The sequence below is a fragment of the Papio anubis genome, chromosome 12 (assembly GCF_008728515.1).
Source record: "Papio anubis isolate 15944 chromosome 12, Panubis1.0, whole genome shotgun sequence".
Classification (NCBI taxonomy): domain Eukaryota; kingdom Metazoa; phylum Chordata; class Mammalia; order Primates; family Cercopithecidae; genus Papio; species Papio anubis.
The window spans coordinates 92,934,957-92,954,980 of NC_044987.1; the positions used below are offsets into that span (position 1 = coordinate 92,934,957).

The 20,024-nt window shown below is 42.6% G+C and overlaps 1 protein-coding gene across 4 annotated transcripts in view; it reads left to right on the plus strand.

Annotated features, from left to right (window-relative positions):
- The window catches only part of KIAA1549L (KIAA1549 like), a 297,801-nt gene that overhangs the window by 231,857 nt on the left and 45,920 nt on the right, over nt 1-20,024 (plus strand). For all 4 annotated transcript variants that reach the window (XM_021925928.2, XM_009186337.3, XM_003910061.5 and 1 more), the window contains 3 exons: nt 3,444-3,625; nt 6,553-6,770; nt 15,468-15,597. In XM_021925928.2, coding sequence (XP_021781620.2) covers nt 3,444-3,625; nt 6,553-6,770; nt 15,468-15,597 — 530 coding nt within the window. The remainder of the gene's footprint in view (nt 1-3,443; nt 3,626-6,552; nt 6,771-15,467; nt 15,598-20,024) is intronic.

Sequence of the window (20,024 nt, forward strand, 5' to 3'; positions counted from 1 at the left end):
CCTCCCCCCTTTCCTTCCTTCCTTTCTTTATATACTTCCTGGAAATTTACAAGGTCAAATCAGACTACTCACTCCTCCAGATGCCCCACACCCACCCCACTCCTCAGAGGACCCCAAATAACTCAATGTGTGTCTTTCTCTGACCTTTTTACTATGCATATGGCAACACACATGTATCTTTGTTTTTTGTTGTATTGCTTTGTTTTGTTTTATTAAATGGAATCAATGTGCGTATTGTTCTATGCCCTTTTTCTTGCTTTAAACTGTGCCATACAAGGCTGCTTTCGTTATGAATACACATTTGCAAAGTGATGTCTTTCCCCTTCCCTGCAAATAATGCATAGAAGATGAGAGAGTGGGGCTGGTTCCCGACCCCAACACTCCCCACTTAGCTGGTGAGATTCTGGCCTGCTCTAGATGTCCCTGCTGACCTTGCCCATTTCCATTTCTGCTTGTCTACCCTCTCTGCCTGCCTCTTTATTCTATTTAGGTCACTTTGATTATTTAAATATAAGACTCAGAAATAAAACAGGTGGGTGCATGAATAAAACGCAATTACTATGCCAGGTTGAGGTTTTTGCTTGTTTGCTCTATTAAAAAGCCATCCTTCCCAGGGTTAGAGTGCTTGCGTGGTTGCATTTTATTTTTGCCTAAAGTAAATCCAGTGAATTTAGGGGTCTGGTTGCTTCTGTTTCACTGTAGGTTGCTATTCCGTAAGGTTTTAGGTTTGAAATTTTCCAATAGAAACAATAGAACCAACTTGTCTCATGTAAAACTCAACAGACATCAGAATTTTAGGATAGACCCTTATGAAAACCTACGCTTGTTCTTTTTATCAGAGGGTTCCATTTTATCATAATCCTAGGTTAGAGTTTACCAATAAAATCAATAGTGTATTTTATTGCATTGAAAGATGAACCAAAGGAAGGAAGGAAGAAAATAACATTGAATGGAATTGTGGAATTATGGAGAAAACAAAAATGTCTATTTTCATCACTTTGCCAGCTTGCAAAAAGTATTGGGTCATTCTGGCTCAGGGTCTCATGAGGTCATAGTCAAGATGTTAGCCTCAGCTGTCATCTAAAGTCTTAACTGGCAAAAACCAATAGATGTGGGCATGGACATGGTGAAAAGGGGAGGCTTATACACTGCTGGTGAGAATGTAAATCAGTACAACCCCTGTGGAAAACAGTACAGAGATTCCTTAAAGAACTAAAAGTAGACCTACTATTTGATCCAGCAGTCAATCCCACTCCTGGGTATCTACCCAAATGAAAAGAAGTATTATATGAAAAAAGACACTTGCACATGCGTGTTTATAGCAGCACAAGTCACAATCACAAAGATAGGGAACCAACCAAGTGCCCATCGACCAATGAGTGGATAAAGAAAATGTGGTATAAATAACTCATGGAATACACTACTCAACCATAAGAAGGAATGAAATAATGTCTTTTTCAGCAACTTGGATGGAGCTGGAGGCCGTAATTCTAAGTGAAGTAACTCAGGAATGGAAAACCAAATACTATATATTCTCACTCATAAGTGGGAGCTAAGCTATGAGGACACAAAGACACAGCGAGTGATATAATGCACTTTGGGGACAGAGGAGTGGGTGAGAGGGGGGTGAGGGATAAAAGACTACATATTGGGTTCAGTGTACACTACTTAGGTGACGGGTACACTAAAATTTCAGAATTTACCACTGTAGAATTCATCTTTGTAACCAAAAATCACTTGTACCGCAAAAGCTATTGAAGTTTAAAAAAGAGAAAAATGAAAATAAAAAATACAGTCTCGATGGGGGCTTGCAGGATGGTCAGTCATGGCTCTTGACAGGGGACGTCAGATCCTTGCCGCATGGACCTTTCCATAGGACTGCTTCAGGGTCCTCAGAATGTGGCGGCTGGCTTTCCTTTACAGTAAGTGATCAGAGAGAGAGAGCAAGGTAGAAGCCATGATTGACTGATTGATTGATTGATTGATTTTTACGACTAAGCTTTGGAAGTAACACATTGTCATTTCTGCAGTTTCCTATTGGTTACACAGGTCAGTCTTATTCATCCTGGGTATGAATATCAGGAGGTGAGAATTCTTAGGAACCACCTTATTGGCTGGCTCTCGTAGATGGCTTGTAATAGCAAGTGTCCAGGTGGCAGATAATGGTGGCCAGGCCAGAGCTGCCCAGCAAAACTATACTCTAAAAATATAGATGCATCTGGTAACACATTCAAATAGAGATTTTCCTCTGTCATTGGCTGCTTGGTGGCCTGCTATTTGCAAATCAGCCCACAGAACTTAAAAAAAAATCCAATTATAACCCATTGTTACACTCTGAAGTGTTTTAGCCACTTTGTAAAAATAACAATTTACTTGGCTTAATTTGACAAATCTTCTGTGATTATGATAAGTGACAGAATGATACAAACTATATGTTTCTCAGTAATTTAAATAACATCCCAGTCTCTTGAGCAGACAGGAGGAAAGATGAATACACTGCTATTACATTCATATTTTATGTAACACCTCTTTTGCTCCTAAATTGTATACTGGTTTAGTCGTTTGAATAGGCTTAATGTATCTCTTGCCTAGCCATGCTCAATAAGCTGTCATTCTTATAGTTACTTAATGGGAATATGCTTTAAGAACAAGTAAATCAGCAAGAAACCAGGAGCTCTGGAACTTCCGTCAGCTTAGTTATGGAAGCTCAAGGCAGACTGGTGTCTTTTAGCAATTGCAGCAGAATTATCTGTCAGAAGGGAGGATTAATTTAACAGAGCGTAGGTAGAAATGCTTCTACTTAATTAGGGGAGTTGTCTGTAGCTTTAAATTAGTTTCTCTGGTGGAATTTTCATAGCTTTCTTTTATTTTAGACAAATAGAAGAAACCAAAACCCAAATCACTGGGGAAGCAACCTTCAGAAGGGGGGAAAAAAACAATGTGTCAGCCACTATAACTGTGGCTTGTTGACCAAGGAAGACTTGTTACTTTAACATCTTGTAAAGATTGGTAGCATTGGTGGCTGAACCTGAACTGAATGCTGTTAGTCTGAGGATTGTCAAATTTAAAGGGTAGTTACAAGGTTTAGCCAAACTCACTTTTCTCACTTCTAACTGAAACAGAGAAAGACGTTACTTTTTAATTTTTTTTCAACTGTGTTATGTCATAGTTTTGAAAGAATGGTCCTTACTGTTTAAATTCAAATCTCTACAGTTCTTTCCTACCCATTGATAAGGCAATGGAGGGATAAATCATACAGATCTTAAATTTAAGGGAAAACTGCTAGCAGTAGCGAGCCCTTGTTGGCACAGAAGCAGATGCTGTCATTTCTGAGGTTGTTTTGAGTACAGTAATGTCCTTAGGCTGTGAGTCTCACATAAATTCTCCTGGGATCACACAGCCCCCCTACATCAGAAAATCGATGTGTTTATGTTGTGCTTCAGTGCCAGCGAGTGATGAAGAGGAGGGAGCAGTTCTATTTGACAACTCCAGCAAGGTGGCCGCTGAACCCTTTGACACATCTTCTGGGTCTGTGCAGCTCATTGCCATAAAACCCACAGCCCTCCCCGTGGTGCCCCCCACCTCGGACAGGAGCCAGGAGTCATCGGCAGTCCTCAACGGCGAGGTGAGTGCCTGGGGACCCAGAGCAGGAGATGGTCTGCTCAGACTTGGGAAATTCGGACGAAGGAACAACACCTGTGAATACTGGGTGCAGATTGCACCTAGGGCCATATAGGTCATCTTTACCTCCGCATGTACCAGACCTCTGCAGAATGAATCAGGACACAGGTCACCCAAAATGAGTTTGTTAGGTGATGTTTTCAGAGCACTTCCTGTGTTCATTAAAATCCCAGGGGAACTTTTTAAAAAACGTAATTATGAAAAGAAGCATCAGGCGTTCCACTCCGCGACCGCCTCACACACACAGCCTTTTGCCTTTCTTGGTAACACTCCTAAACTGTCCATCGTGGGATGTTGCTTGTAGTGGGGATAGAAGGGGCTTGAACTGAGAGGGAACCAGGGAAGATAATGTCATATGGACAGGGATGTGGGCCACTCTATGGACTTCGAAATGACGTTTATTCCTTTGAGCAAACTTGAAACAACTCATTGGCTGCTTCCAGAAAGCTATCAATGGATATCATGATGCTAATCAACTTTCCTAAGAGTCTGAAAAAAAAATTGTAACATTCACTGTAGAGTGATGATTTCATCAAAGAAAATTAGATAGATAGATAGATAGATAGATAGATAGATAGATAGATAGATAGATGGATGCCAGAAGTTAGGTAAAAATTATCTGCGTTTCCTTCATCTTCGGCAGCAGAGTGGCCAGTAGACTGAAAATGTTTATGAACTTTAAGAAGATGCGTTTGGACCCTACAAGTGAACATTCACATTACATGTGTGCCCAAGCATGTGCACACACATGCTCTTAATTTTTCTCTGTTCTTAAGCTGTCAGGTTGGTTGTTCATTTCATTTATTTATACCCAGCTATTGTTACCTGAAACAGGTGGGAGATTTCCAAAGTTTTAAAGTCTTTTTCCCACCACACATCAAGGAACATGTTATGGCCCTATAAAAACAGGTATTGTAAATATGCAGCATCTGGGCCCCTTATAAAAGCATTTTACAGACCCGACTCAGAAAGCAACTCTTGTTTTCTGGGCAGAAAGACTCAGATGACCTAAAGATGGGATGGGTAAACCTTCATCGATTTAAAAAAAATAACTGGTTGTGGACATACAGAGCACTTCTTTTTCAACCTCTTCATTTTTTTAGACCAAGAAGCTGAAGCTTGAGGGGTCAAGTGGGTTGCTCAAAGTCACACGGCAGGTTATGGTGACAGCCATGAGGTGGAGGTCCCCCTGACTTCCTGTCCAGTGCTCCTTTCCTCTCTTTGACTTACTACAGGCTATCAGAGAATAATAGCATTGTGCTTAAAAGAATATGGATTCTCAAGCCATGCCTCAGGGGTTTAAACCTCAGATCTTTTACTTACTGTGTGACCTTGAGCACGTTAGTTCATTTCTCTGTGCCTCAGTATCTCCATTTATAAAATAGGGCTGCTGTGAAGATCAAATTGTTTAATATATGTAACGTACTTAGAGTAGTGCCTAGCACACAATAAGCACTTTTATGATGATAATTATTGTTACTATTGTTGTTATCACCACCCATTAGACAGCCAATGAAGAAAGATCATGTACTTTATGCCCCTCGGCTCTACAATTTGAGAATCTGGATGTCTTCTCAAAACCAGTCACAGCCACTGAATTTTCTCTTGGGCACAATTCTGCCACCAGACATGCAAACCCCATAATTAGAGGCCTCTGAGGTTGACACTAATGCATTGATAACTGCTGTTGATTTGGACCCTCTGCTCAGCTATGGACACATGTGATGGCCACCAGGCCTGGATCTTTTCATCCCAGCTTAATGATATGAATGTCATAGAGACAGATTCCAAATCTGGGATAGATTCAACTTATCACCCCCTTTTCCTCCCAAGCCCATCACCTTGTCAAAGAAGGAGAGCAAATCAGCATCTTCCTTGTCCAGAAATTGATGCTGTATTTTGGTAGTTAAAGGAATGGACCTTGCTGGCATTTGGATTGGAAGAGAGCCCTGAACTGTTCTCTATAATTTGCTGCCTTGTGGAGCCTGACACAGATTGTCTTGTAATTTTCTTCCTCCTTCTATTATGGGTGGCTGGTTTAAATGAGGAAAGCACAACCCAGAAGCCATACGTTTTTCTTTTGTAAATTACATGACATTCTTTTAAAGATTATTTTTAAGAAAACAGGAAGTTTGGAAATGTTGATGTGACATTCTCATCATTTGTTATTTATTTAGCACAGTCACTTGCTTATATCTCCAACAGGTTGCAAGGTACATTAGCCACATTCCCTTCTGAAAGACCAGACTGCCTTTGCCCTGTAGGGCAGGACCTGGTTGGTGTTAGTAGCCATACAAGGCTTCAAAATTACCTATCTCTCAAGAAAGGCATGGATTAAAAAAACATGCTGTCAGATGCAGGTTGACAGTGTGGAAAGGTGTTGGGAGCGGCCCCTTCCACCCTGTCTGTCCCAACTCAGCCTCTTCAGGAACTTGCCGTCTTATCCTGGACACCAGCTGAAGGGCAGCAAAGGCCACTGGGTTCCCCAGGACTGGAGCTAGACTCAGGGCACTGAGAACTGGCAGAGGCACCCACACAGAGGGACCAAAAGGGTGTAGGCATAATTAAGGCCAAGCCACATTTCTGAGAGCATGGAGTCAGGCCTAGGCCTGAACAGAGACAGGACAGACCAGGGAGAAGAAAGCCTTGGAGAAAGTTCTCAGGTGATTCAGGTGAGTGCCAGGCTCCACATTATCTGTAGTCTACTGTTGTGGGCTTGCTCAGAATGGGACGCAGGTGGGTCTGGCCAGCTCAGAGGCCCAGAGGTGATGCCTGGGATGGGTTTCTAGAAGTGATAACCTCCTGGTGAAAGTCTCCCACCTGCTGGCCTCACTGGGTCAGGTGTGGGCCTGAGACTGTCTCTCTTCCCAGGTGAACAAAGCCCTGAAGCAGAAGTCAGACATCGAGCACTATCGGAACAAGCTGCGCCTCAAAGCCAAGAGGAAGGGATATTACGACTTCCCTGCAGTGGAGACGAGCAAGGGTCTGACCGAAAGAAAAAAGATGTATGAAAAAGCCCCAAAGGAAATGGAGCATGTTTTGGATCCAGATTCAGAACTCTGTGCTCCATTCACCGAGTCTAAAAACAGGTGCAGTCTCTAAGGGATTCTGTAAAGGGTGCTGTATCATTGGTGGGATAAGGGCAGGCCTTGGGCAGTATATCCTGGTCCCTTATCTGGTACTGTAGGATTGTGATCTTTGCAGTCCACTGATCTGTACCACACTGGTCTGTGCAAGCAGGTGCTCTATAATGAGTCTGAAGGAGAATAACATTAAAGCCATTAAAAAAAAAAAAACACTTGGGCAAACAACCATAATTGTCCTTTAGCTTAGTGATATTTTCAAACCAGTTGCTTTTTCAGAGCTGAATGAAGATTATAATTATCACCTACCTAATGGTGCAACTTCCAGATCAAGGGACATTGTATTGTTCAATTGTTTTAGAGGCTCTTGCATAAGAAAAGCAAATTTCATGCCTTACCTTTTCATTCAGCCTCAGTAAGTACTTACTGCACAGGTGCTCAGAGCTCCATGCCGGTTTATCTCATTGGTTCACAGACTTGTTCATTTATTCAACGTATATTGTCACCTGCTATGTATTAGGTACCATTCAAGATGCTAAATGCTGTCATGCTCATGTGGGCTTATTCATTCATTCAGTTTGAATTCCTTCAGCATTTAATTGTGGACAAGACAGTCCTATTGCTGCCCTTATGGAACTTAGGGTCTAATGGGAGAGAAAGAATCACCCCAAAAGTTTATTAATGACAAGTGTGGTGGGTGTTTGAAGTGTGAGGTGCTGTAACGATCTAAAAGGGAATCCTGTCCCAGCGAGGAAGGGCTAAGCCAGATGGTTTAAATTGGCATCTGCCTTAGTTCTTTCTGTGCTGCTATAACAGAATACCTGAGACTGGGTAATTTATAATGAACAGAAGCATATTTTCTCACAGTTCTAGAGGCTGGGAAGTCCAAGATCAAGGTGCTGGCATCTGGCAAGGGCCTCCTTGCTGCATCATCCCATGGCAGAAGGCAGAGGGCAAAGAGAGAGCAAGAGCAGGCCAAATTCATCCTTTTATAACAGCACCAATTCCACCCATGAGGAGGAGCCCTCCTGGCCCTGTCACCTCCCAAATGTCCCACCTCCTGACACCACCATGGCAGGAACCACATTTCAACATGAGGTTTGGAGGGGAAAAACATTCAGACCATGGCTGCAGCCTTCCAAGGTTTGTTGCTGACTAAGCAGAGTGATTTCACATGCTGGGTTAGAGGCAGAGGTTAGTGAACCCAAACATGTCCACCTTTCTTCCTTTCCTACCTACCTGAAGCGCTTTCATAATTTGAGGCCGCCTCTTTCCAATACATAGTCTCCTTGGTGACTCCCCTCTGGCTTTGAGCATGTCACCACCCCAACATGCCACAGAGCCATGACAGATACATTGTCCACAGATTGGGAGCCATAGGGCAGTTTCTGGCCTGAGTAGGTACTTATTAAAAGCAAAAATGACTCTGTGACAGGCTTGGATGAAAGCCACAGAGTCAAGCTGGGAGGTGGGGCTAAATTTTATGAATTGGATCAACATAATTTATTTTCAATAAAGAAAAGAGGGAATTCTCAACCAGTGCTTAATTTACCATGCTTCTAATTAGGCTTGGTTGGTATGACAAGCTATTGATATAAAATCACACCATGACAGGGTTCACAATGCCTGTGTCACTGTGTTAATACCTGTAGAAAAAAAGGAAAAAAGATGGGGGTTTTTATAGGGAGGCTGATTGGTTCTTTAGCTTTTATTTTATACTTCAGGGGGTTTTACTTCAGTGGTCTTTGGGATGGGAGCTGTTTTTTCTGGATTTCCTGCTGACACTCAGGGAAAATGAATCAAAGCCACAAAATCAAGGTGAGAGGTGGGGCTGAATTTTATGAATTGCATTAACATAATCATTTTCATGTACAAATTAAAGAAACTTAGCTAGGAAGTTACTTGAGAAACAAAAATTTCAGTTAAGGCTTTTTATGAAAAGGGAATGAACAAAGAATGAACCAGACTTGTTTCTGTAAAGAGGCATCTCCTCTGCCTAGCACAGGTGAAGGCCAGATTCTTGGGACCTTTCGATGACCTGCTAATGCCATGCATTATGTAGCTAATTCTTAGCAAATGTTCACTGAAGAAATGGTTTCATGATCATAAAACACCAAAAATAATTTTCAAAACATTTTTGACCAGTTAAGGGGAAAATATGGATAGCCATAAACTGGGCGAGCTAGGAATAGGAATGGAGATAGGATCAGCCAGAGATGAGAATGTGAAGGGACACACAGAAAAAAAGAGAGGGACAACCTCGGTAAGCTCAGAGGTATTATTCTTGACACACTCTGCTATTGACTCCAGAGACTGCTGACTGTTTATCTGCTGTCACAGGTTAGAGTTACCTGTTAATTACTGTTCACAGTACAACCCTCCAGAGGTTCTGCTTTCAGTGACCAAGCCACACTAGGACAAGTGAAGGAATCATGCTCTAGTCCAGAGGTAGCATCAGTATATTAGGCCAGTCTGGTTTTTTTTTTTTTTTTTTTTTTTTTTTTTTGGTAGAGATGGGGTTTGGCCATGTTGCGCAGGCTGGTCTCGAACTCCTGGGCTCAAACAGTTCTCCTGCCTTGGTCTCCCAGAGTGCTGGGATTACAGGCATGAGCCACTGTGCCCGGCCATCCATTCTTGCATTGCTATAAAAAATACCTGAGACTGGGTAGTTTATTTTTTTCTTTTATTTTAGGTTTGAAGTTACATGGGCAGGTTTGTTATATAGGTAAACTTCTGTCACGGGGTTGGTTGATGATTTCGTCACTCAGGTATTAAGCTTATTACCTAATAGTCATTTTTTCTGCACTCTCCCTCCTTCCACCCTCCACCCTTAAGTATACCTCAGTGTCTGTTGTTCCATTTGTGTTCATGAATTCTCATCATTTAGCACCCACTTATAAGTAAGAACATACGATATTTGGTTTTCTGTTCCTGTATTAGTTTGCTGAGGATGATAGCTTCCAGCTCCATCCATGTTCCTGCAAAAGACATGATCTTGTTCTTTATTATGGCTGCATGGTATTCCATGGTGTATATGTATCACTTTTTTTTTATCCAATCTGTCATTTATGGGCATTTAGGTCGATTCCATATCTTTGCAACTGTGAATAGTACAGCAATGAACATTCTCATGCATGTGTCTTTATGGTAGAATAATTTCTGTTCCTCTGAATATGTAATAGTAATGGAATTGCTGGCTCAAATGGTAGTTCTGTTCTTAACTCTTTGAGGAATTGCCATACTGCCTTCCACAATGGTTGAACTAATTTACACTCCCATGTGTGTAAGAGTTCCCTTTTTTCAGTAACCTCACCAGCATCTACTATTTTTTGACTTTTTAATCATAGCCATTCTGACTGGTATGAGATGGTACCTCATTTTGGTTTTGATTTGCATTTCTCCAGTGATCAGTGATATTGAGCTTTTTTCATATGCTTGTTGGCCACATGTATGTCTTCTTTTGAAAAGGAGACTGGGTAATTTATAAAGAAAAGAGGTTTAATTGGCTTGCGGTTCTGCAGGCTGTGGAAGCAAGGCACCAGCATCTTCTTAGAGAGGCCTCAGGGAGCTTTTCCTCATGGTGGAAGGAAAGCAGAAGCAAAAGAGAGCTGGGGCAGGGAGATGCCACACACTCTTAAACAACCAGATCTCACGAGAACTCACTCACTGTTGGAGGGACAGCACCAACCCATGAGGGATCCGCCCCCGTGATCCCGTCACTTCCCAGCAGGCCCCACCTCCAACACTGGGGATTACAATTCAACATGAGATATGGGTGGAGACAAATATCCAAACTAAATCAATCAGTAACCAGAATTTTACCTTAAGACCTAAATTAAATCAAATAAAAGACAAAGTTTAGGTTCCAAGTGTTGACTCGTCACTAAATCTTTTTAAAATCATTTTCAGAGTCTTAAAAAAAATCAGAACACCTCATTTTTACACTTTAAACTCTTACCCTGAGACACAAAGTACATAACATAATTAAGATGGTTGCTGTTGGTGGCCCCAGTCCATGCCCTCAGCTCTCCCTGTGCCTGTCCAGCCCAGCAGCTTCCTACTCACTATAAGCATCTGTGACTCCAACTTAAAGGCTTTTTCATGGCAGTCACCAACCAGAAGTGTCATGTAGTTAAGACACTGTGGAGCATCCTCAGTCCATAACAGATGGAAACTGGTAGATAAATACTCCTGGCAAGGGAACTGGAAGCGTAAGTTACCCTGTTGCAATAACTACATTTTTTAGTTTCTATATTTGATGATTTGGGCATCTGCAGCCTTGCTGACCCCAGAGAAACTGTCCTCCCCAGGCTACTGGACTCCTAGTGCTAATAAAGGACTCACCTGCAAACACGCCTTTCATGTGCAAAGCAGCCAATACAGAACCCAAACATCAACTGCCTTCTTTGTATGGTCTCACAGGGCTCTCTACTCTGAGTCACTGTCTGCTTGCCCTGATTACCCCAGGGCCAGGTACCCGACAACTCAGGACAGCCCTTGTGCCCCAGAAATCTGCCAAAAGTATTCAATCAAGATTAGTCACACTCCCCTGTGGTATGGCCTGTTCCCTCCTCTTGGGATCTGTGAGTGTAACAAGCAGGGGCGGGGGCGGTGGGGGGGATGGAGTCTCCCTCTGTCACCAGGCTGGAGTGCTGTGGCACTATCTTGGCTCACTGCAACCTCCAACTCCCTGGTTCAAGTGATTCTCCTGCATCAGCTTCCCGAGTAGCTGGGAGGAGTACAGGCAGGCGCCACCATGCCCAGCTAATTTTTGTATTTTTAGTAGAGATGGGGTTTCACCATGTTGGCCAGGACGGTCTCAATCTCCTGACCTCTTGATCAACCTGGCTCACCCTCCCAAGTTGCTAGGATTACAGGCGTGAGCCACTGTGCCTGGCCTCAAGCTATATTTTTAATAGCAGTCATGTCCTGATCTATTGGCCATGCCATACCTAAATAATAATAAAACCTACCTTCTAAAACAACTGTCCCCCACACTTTTCCAGTGAGTTTGAGCCTCCATTGCCCAAAACACAAATCTACTCCATATCATACCCTTTATTGATTTTCCTTCCTTCCCTCTGTCATTTCCCTACTCCCCAGCTAGTGCTTCTTGGAGCCACCTCCCAAATAAATGACTTACACTCCAATCATTCTAGAACCTGCTTCTAGGGAACCCAACGTAAGGTAATAATATATAAAGATGGAGTTGCTCTGATGGAAGCTGAGCCGCCGCCTCCTGCTCCTCAGTCCTTCCCAGGCCATCTCTATGGAGCCCTGGGGTTCCATAGAAAGAGAACATAATTTGAGAACTACTTTCTTAAACTATATTGGGATTAACAAGCAAGTAAAACTCATCATTACCCACCCAGCAGTATTTTCAGAGGTAAAAAACTTACTTCTCAGGTTTGCATGCTTCAAAATGTATTGCCTTTAATAAGTATATAGCAAAATATCAATAAGAAATGAATATACCTAATGGAATGCTATCTTATTAAAATAGGTAATTTCTCTACCTGAGAGTCTAATTTATTTTTAAATAGATGCTTGCACACCAGGCCTGCATTGGTGGTCTGGAAATTGAAATCCATGTTAAGAGCAGTCTTTAAGCTGTATATTTTAAGGGGATGTTGCTTCCGAGAGAAAAGTAGACTGGTATACACTTCAGTGCTACCTACATTTACAGTTGTTGACAGGGCTTACACACTCTCTCTATTGTATTTCTAACACTTGCAAAATAACCTACTTAAGTGTCAATTGCTTATCTTAGTATTTACTCCACCACCAGCCTTATTAGTAAATCTTTTCTAAATGGGCTAATTGATAATCTCAAGACAGTTGTAAAGTCTGCCTTTTCCCCAAAATGATGTGTAATTAGGTCAAGGATGAGAATTCTTCTGGAGTCTGCAGAAGGTGTGAATCACTTGGAGCAGATTGTTTCAACCGCTCACTGAGGTTGGGCTTCCCTAAAGGAAGCCTCTAACTGCAGACAACTGTAGGGCACAGTTTATACTATTTGCTTGTGAGCACTGTTACTAGAATTAGTCAGAATTCTTTGGGCTGCAAATGATGGAAATCCAGCACAACTGGTTAAATAAAAGGGGAATGTATTATTGAGCATTATGGAAAGGTCAAGGCTTTGGCATGGCTGGATCAAGGGGTCAGACGATGTCTCCTATGTTAGATCTTGCTCTCTTTTCACTCTCTGCTGCCCCCATTTTCAGGCAGGCTCTTACCTCGTGGTGACAAACTGACTGTCCAACTCCTGGCATATATCCTATCTTCTTAGAAACCCCAATGCCAAGAGAATGCCTCTTTCCTAGTTGACCTAGCAAAAGCCCTGAGACTCAGTCCCACCAGAACAACTCAGGTCAGGTGCCCAGCCCCTGACCCATCACTGTGGCCATGGGGATGCGATGCTGGGATTGGTCCAGCCTGAGTCACATGCCTACCCCTGGAGGAAAGGGAGCCCCCAAGTGACATCACGATGCTCTTACCAAAGGAAGTTTACCATGGGTAATAGGCAAGCAAAGGCAACAGATGCTCTCTGAGCAGGTATAAGCTCCTCATTGGTGAAGGTCTAGAACCAGTGGTGTCTGCTTTATTCCCAAGGCTAATAACAAGGGTAATGCTTTGCCTTAGAGTTCTACTGCCTCTCCTAGACTATGTATGACTGTAATTCTGTGACTAACTTACTGTGTCTATGAAAAAAATGTGTTTGCCTGCCAGGTTTCTGGGGCTTCCCACATAGTCACTGGGAAGAAATAATACAGCCTCTTCACCTTCAACCCATGAATAGCTAGCATCTTAGAATAGAGACATTACATAGGCGGTGTTGGCCAGGCACAGAGGCTCACTCCTGTAATCCCAGTACTTTGGGTGGCTGAGGTGGGTGGATCGCTTGAGCCCAGGAGTTCGAGACCAGCCTGGGCAACATGGTGAAACCCTATCTCTACAAAAATTACAAAAAAATTAGCCTAGCTTTGTGGTATGTGCCAGTAGACCCAGCTACTCAGGAGGGTGAGATGGAAGGATCACCTAATCCAGGGAGGTCAAGACTGCAGTGAGGTCACACTGCACTCCAGCCAGGGTGACAGATTGAGACCCTATCAAAAAAAAAAATGGCTGGGTGAGAAGGAAGTGCTCTCCCTTTGCCATCTTGCAGGATCATGTGGAACTCATTTGTCCCCAATAAGCCTCATTCCCACTTGTAAAATTACCTCTTGTGGAAGAAGAAAAGCATAGCTACTGTCCTCACTATGTTGCTATTTACTTCCTACTCTTTGAAAAGATTTTTCTAATGACAAGTGGAGACAAGACAGGGGTGAAAAATATATGAATTTTTTAGCAGTAGCTGAGTGGAGCCCCTGAATGTGCTACTCCCTGAGCCTGAAGTGCTCTGTGCCCAGATCAACATGTGGCCGGCTCCACTTAGGACTCAGCTAAATTGTCACCTCCCCAGAGAGGCCTTCCCTGATCATCCTAAACTGTCTCCCATCCTAGTCCTTGTTTGTCAGAGCTTAATAGCACTTATCACTCTGAAATTACCATGTTAATTATCTGTCTCTCTTATTAGGATGTAACCTCTAGGAGAGGAGGGGCCATAATCTGTTTTGTTCACTGTGGATGTTCATCATCTTCCATGGTGCATGGCACATGGTAGACATGCAGTAAATGAGGGATGGATGGATGGATGGATGGATGGATGGATGGAGGACGGGTGGATGGATGATGGATGACATTTGATGGATAATAGATGGATGGGTGGTCATGGATGGATAGACGGGCAGGTAGGTGGATGTAATAGACGTGGGGTTGCGGGGTGGGGCTGAGCTTGACGGATGGATGGACAAGTGATGGATGAATGGATAGATTTACGGGTATTGGGGTGGATGGACAGACGGGCAGGCAGGTAGTGGATGTACAGACGTGGGCAAGTAAGTGGGGCTTGACGGACGGACAAGGGGTGGACGGTGACGATGACGGGCAGGCAGGCGGATGCATAGACGTGCGGATGGGCGGACGACGATGGATGGATGAATGGATGGATAGATGGGTAGGTAGGTGGATGTATAGATGTGGGTGGGTGGATGGACGGATGGATGGATGGATGGGTGGATGGGTGGGTGAATGTGAGGGCGGATGAATGGAAAAGCCCCAAATTATGTCTGGGTTTATGGTTTCTTAGTCCAGAAGGAAATCTACTGTGGTAGTAGCAGAAAAGAAATCTATCCACAGTCATAATATTAAGCAGCCCACTAGCTACAGGGTTTATTAACACATCATAGAATCCTGCGTGTGAAACCAGAAAGAGTAAAAGGAACAGGAGGTTGCTGAGTCAACAAAGTCAACAAAGGCAAGTTTGTTCCATCAGCGTTAGCTGTCCTAGAGGGTCAAGGGAGAACCCCTGGTCTTGCCATCAGCAGAATTTTAAATGAGGTTGCAATGTTGCAATTGATTGTAGTTACCTAGTTTCCATATGAAAGAACGCTTACAATTCAGCCAAATGATTACAGCATCTGGAAAAAAAATCTTTATTTCACTCTTTCTACAGCCCCTTATATTCTGGGAATAAATACCATCAATTCTGAGATTTGTGAGGCAAATCCAAACCCTTCATTGGTTGCCTGTACTTTGGATCAGTGGAGAATTCCATCTGTCAGGGCATTTGCTGCATCATAACAGTTGTTGAATTTTCTTCAGGCAACAGATGAAGAACTCTGTCTACCGAAGCCGGCAGTCTCTGAACAGCCCGAGTCCAGGGGAAACCGAGATGGACCTTCTGGTGACTCGGGAGCGACCCCGGCGTGGAATCCGCAACAGCGGATATGATGTGAGTCTCTGGTGGGCTGGGTGAATACAAGCTTTGCTTTCCCCTGAAGGCAAGGGGGATAGAGCATCCCATTGTGTTTCGGTTTACCACATATTTGTGGAATTTTAAAAGGCACTAAAACATTTTCTATTTTTTTATTACCTAGTTTCCAAAGTAGGACTACTTGGAATGTGTCAGAGTAACAGATTATTGCTAAAAGGATCATGATTTCCAAATTGTGCCATGTTATGAATAGCACATTACGGACCTTAAACTCCATGGATATTCTAAACGTCCTGAATTTATTCTCCCCTCTGTCCTTAGAAACTCAGTAGGGACTGTGGCCATGGGTTAGAATTCACTTGAACACAGGCTTCTTTTAATTCATAGCGATGTTGAAAAGTTAGATTTGTTCCTGATTTCGTAACTACTCGGTATGCCATGGAAACAATGAGATGTCCAACAGGGCGGTTTGATAATTTCATGTGACAAAGCACATGCTTATGTTCAGTGATGTGGCCAAGCTGCAGAAATTATTTTAGTCCCGTCAGATTTCCCCAGATGATGAGTTGCAATTTGGTGCCTCCTCTCCAGTTGCCTGCACCCCGTGACTTGTCTTTGGACCCATGAGCTCAGGTGAATGGTCCTGTGCTGAGAGGTACAGTAATGCCTCACCCTGCCCCAGCATTTCACATGATCTTGAATCTACACCTAAGTTTGTGAACAGTGTTTCCTTCCCATTCCCCTAAAATGTTTCTCTAAATATAAATAAACACTTTTTAAAATAAGAGTTATAATTCAAATATATCTAGATAAACTTGTAATTTGAGAAATTGTAGTTTGACACTTGGTTTTTTTAAATATGCCGTGCTAATTAGAAGGCAACAATATTTTTCCCCCTCAGGATTAGTCATCTTTTGCCACAAAGCCTTAAAATGGGATTTTTTAATGGTCCAATTTAAAACAAAGATATTCTACCTAATTTGAATTTCTAATCACCTTCCTTATATTTAAACTTGATGTTTGTGTTGGTCGTGTTACCCTTATCTTTTGTTTCTTTTTCCTTTTTCATAAAACACTTTGGTAGTTTAGTTTTATAAAATTACAGATGCTTTGGGCAAATCTTTTATTTTTCTGCTAGGTTAAATTATTCAATGTTAATTTTTCTCCTTATAAAAAATATTTCCTATGCCAAATTCGTTCAGCAATTTGATAATCAGCCTGTGATTAAAAATCGGGCATTGGAAGCTTCCAGTTAATCTTTCCCCACCAACAGTGAACCTTCTTCCTTGATGCTTGCTTAGTTTGGGGAACTTTTTCATCTGCCCAGGCATCTGAGACATAGTAGGATTCTTAATTTATTTCAAGACTGGCATTAATAGGGTTTTTTTGTGAGATTCTAGGCAAAAACACTTTGACAGTTATGAGGAAATGGGTCAGTTGTTTCCCTATTAACCTTAAAAAGAGAACATTGAAGATCGTTTCTTAACCAAGTGACATGACTTGCAGCACTCACTTAATACCTTTGGAATGTCATGTTAGCAATTTACCTAGAACAATAGAAGGAGGGAGATGATTTTTAGGAGGAGATTGCTCACCCTCACAGACATGTATAAGTATACCAAGTACATGTTACTTTAGGGGAAGCCTGCTTTATTCTAATAGACTTCTTTAAAATAGATATTTCTTTGAGAAGTGCATGTGATCTCAAAACTATGATGATGAGCCCCCTTAAGAGAAAAATGATCATCTCGGGAATGGCTTTAAGAATTTAGACTGTTGACTGTAAGAATGAAATTGCTTACCTATATCTCCTCTTGTGCTTTTTATACTAATCATATGAAAAATGTCTAATATTTACCAACTGCTCACTATAGACCAAGCCCTATTCTAGACTTTTCATGTGTATTATCTCATTGCATTTGCATAGTTATCAGCCAAGTAGATGCTTTCATTATGCCCGTTGTATAGATGAAGAAACTGAGGCCAGTTATATAATTTGCCTATCCAGCCCCAGAGCCCCTCCCCTTAACCACCATGCAGTATGGCTTCTATATTCATCCTTCCTCACTATACATCTGTCCTTACGTAATATAATCCATATCCTATATTTTTGAACCTCTGGAAGCAGCTAGATGTCAGGGCTCACAAGCATTCTTACATGAATAACTCACACAAGCAAAACATGGACCAGCAAGTAAAGTAGGAAATAAAAGTGAATCATAGTTTTAAACAATGCATTCATTTTCTGAGCTCTTGATTTGCTAAAATTACCAGAGCACTTCTGGCAAAAGAATCCATTAGCACAGCAGTGAGCCGGTCATTCAATCGGAAACATGTCATTCTTCCCACTGGGTCTGGGGATCTAGAAGCCCTGCCAAAATATCCAGTCCTTTCTGCCAGGTTGGGGAAACTTGACACCGTAGAAGCAAAAGCACTGGGAGATTGATTTACTTTTGCATTTTTTGAAAGATGACTGGAGTCCCAAAGGAAAAGCCTGAATGTAAAAATAAATGAATAAATAAGCAAATACATGCTACACAGGCAAATCTTAGCACCAGGACTGTAGCAGCATGGATTGTTTCAAAATGTTCCCATAGAGCAAGAGTTATTAGGGCCTATAGGAGGGAGACCCTTAGCTCCAAGGGGTTTGGGATCACTGTGTTTTACAGCAACAATCTTCAACCTTTTGGTCAATCTGCCAGCTAAGGGATGTAGTACACTCTCGGCAGTAACGATGCCTCACGTGGTAGTAATATTCTAGAAGGACACATTCTTATTAGAAGGATTTGTTATTTTCTTTTTTTTTTTTTTTTTTTTTTTGAGACGGAGTCTCGCTCTGTTGCCCAGGCTGGAGTGCAGTGGCTGGATCTCGGCTCACTGCAAGCTCCGCCTCCCGGGCTCACTCCTGCCTCAGTCTCCCGAGTAGCTGGGACTACAGGCGCCCGCCACCACACCCGGCTAGTTTTTTGTATTTTTTTTAGTAGAGACGGGGTTTCACCATGTTAACCAGGATGGTCTCAATCTCCTGACCTCGTGATCTGCCCGTCTCGGCCTCCCAAAGTGCTGGGATTACAGGCTTGAGCCACCGCACCCAGCCGCATGTGTTATTTTCACAAGATGCTCCAAACTCGCAAAAGACCAGATCATATTATTAAACCAACTTTGGCATTGAAATTAATTCATCCCTATGTATAAAGCAGGTAGAAAAGAAAATGTCAGCCTAATGTGTAAAAGCAAAAATATCTCTATTTCAAAGAATTTTTAAAATGTTATTTTCTGAATGAAAGTCATGTGGAAAATAATGAAACAGTGAGGAAAAGAAAAAATGCTGCAAATATGATTCTCAGGCAGAATAAAGACCTAAGAGATTTTTCCTTTATCAGTCAAATTATTTACCCCAGTATGTGGATATGAAGCCTTTGCTTCCAAAGGGCAAGTAATCATTAAATCATCCCCCAGAAAGAAAAATGCACCTCTTCAACCTTGATCTGTTTTTGGAGTTTAAAAATAGGTGGCAGGAAGGGAGCCAGCTATGTGCCTTGGCTATGAGGGAGACTCTGAAATTTATTGTTTGAATTATAACTTTGAAAATGAATGTTGACCTCTCAGAAGTAGGGACTTTTACAAACTACTTCTCTTCGTTTCTCTCTAGCACCTTACCTAAAGTTCCATGCACTGGAGGTAGTTGCCAGTGCAGTGGGCTCAGACCCTAAAATGTGGGCAGTGGGTTTGCAAATGTTAAAAAGGATGGTTGATTCACTGATGCATCTCAAAGAGATGATCACAGTCATTAGTTCTCATTCCGGAGGCCTTCTCTGGGGAAATGTTTGAAACCAGATGCTTCTACAGCTGAAAAGTACATGTAAATCTATAAAAAGGGGTATCAGGCAAAGTCCAGCTGCAGAAAACTGAAAACATCAAGCTGTTTAAAACAGACCAAAAAAATGACTCTTAGGAATTAGGTGCTCACAAAATCATGGGCGGGCTGAAGGAATGTTCCTGGAAAGATTCCTAGAACAAGATCACAGGGCTGGCCCTGAGGAGGGGCGGCTGCCTCTTCCTCAAGCAGGAAGGTGGAGAAGCGGCCTGCCCTGGAACACCGAGGTTAAGAAAACACAGTCGTAGCATGATCCAGGAATGAGAGAACCCATAGAGCCGGGGTTAAGGACTGTGGTGTTCAGCAACACAGCTTCCAGCAGCCAAGGCAGCAGAAAGATGGGCCTGCCCCATTTCCTCCATCCAAAGTGCACACAGGTGCATCTAACTGACAGAACCGAAGTCTCATCCGCAGCCGCAGCCTCCTGGAAGGCCAGGAGATAGAAGTTAGCCATTCAGCCTCAACAGTACAGCAATGCACGCTACAAGGAGGTTGCCTGTCCATTACCTCCACTGCAGGCACCAGGTGAAAGCGAAAGGAGAGAAAAATTACCAGGCAGGGCAATACT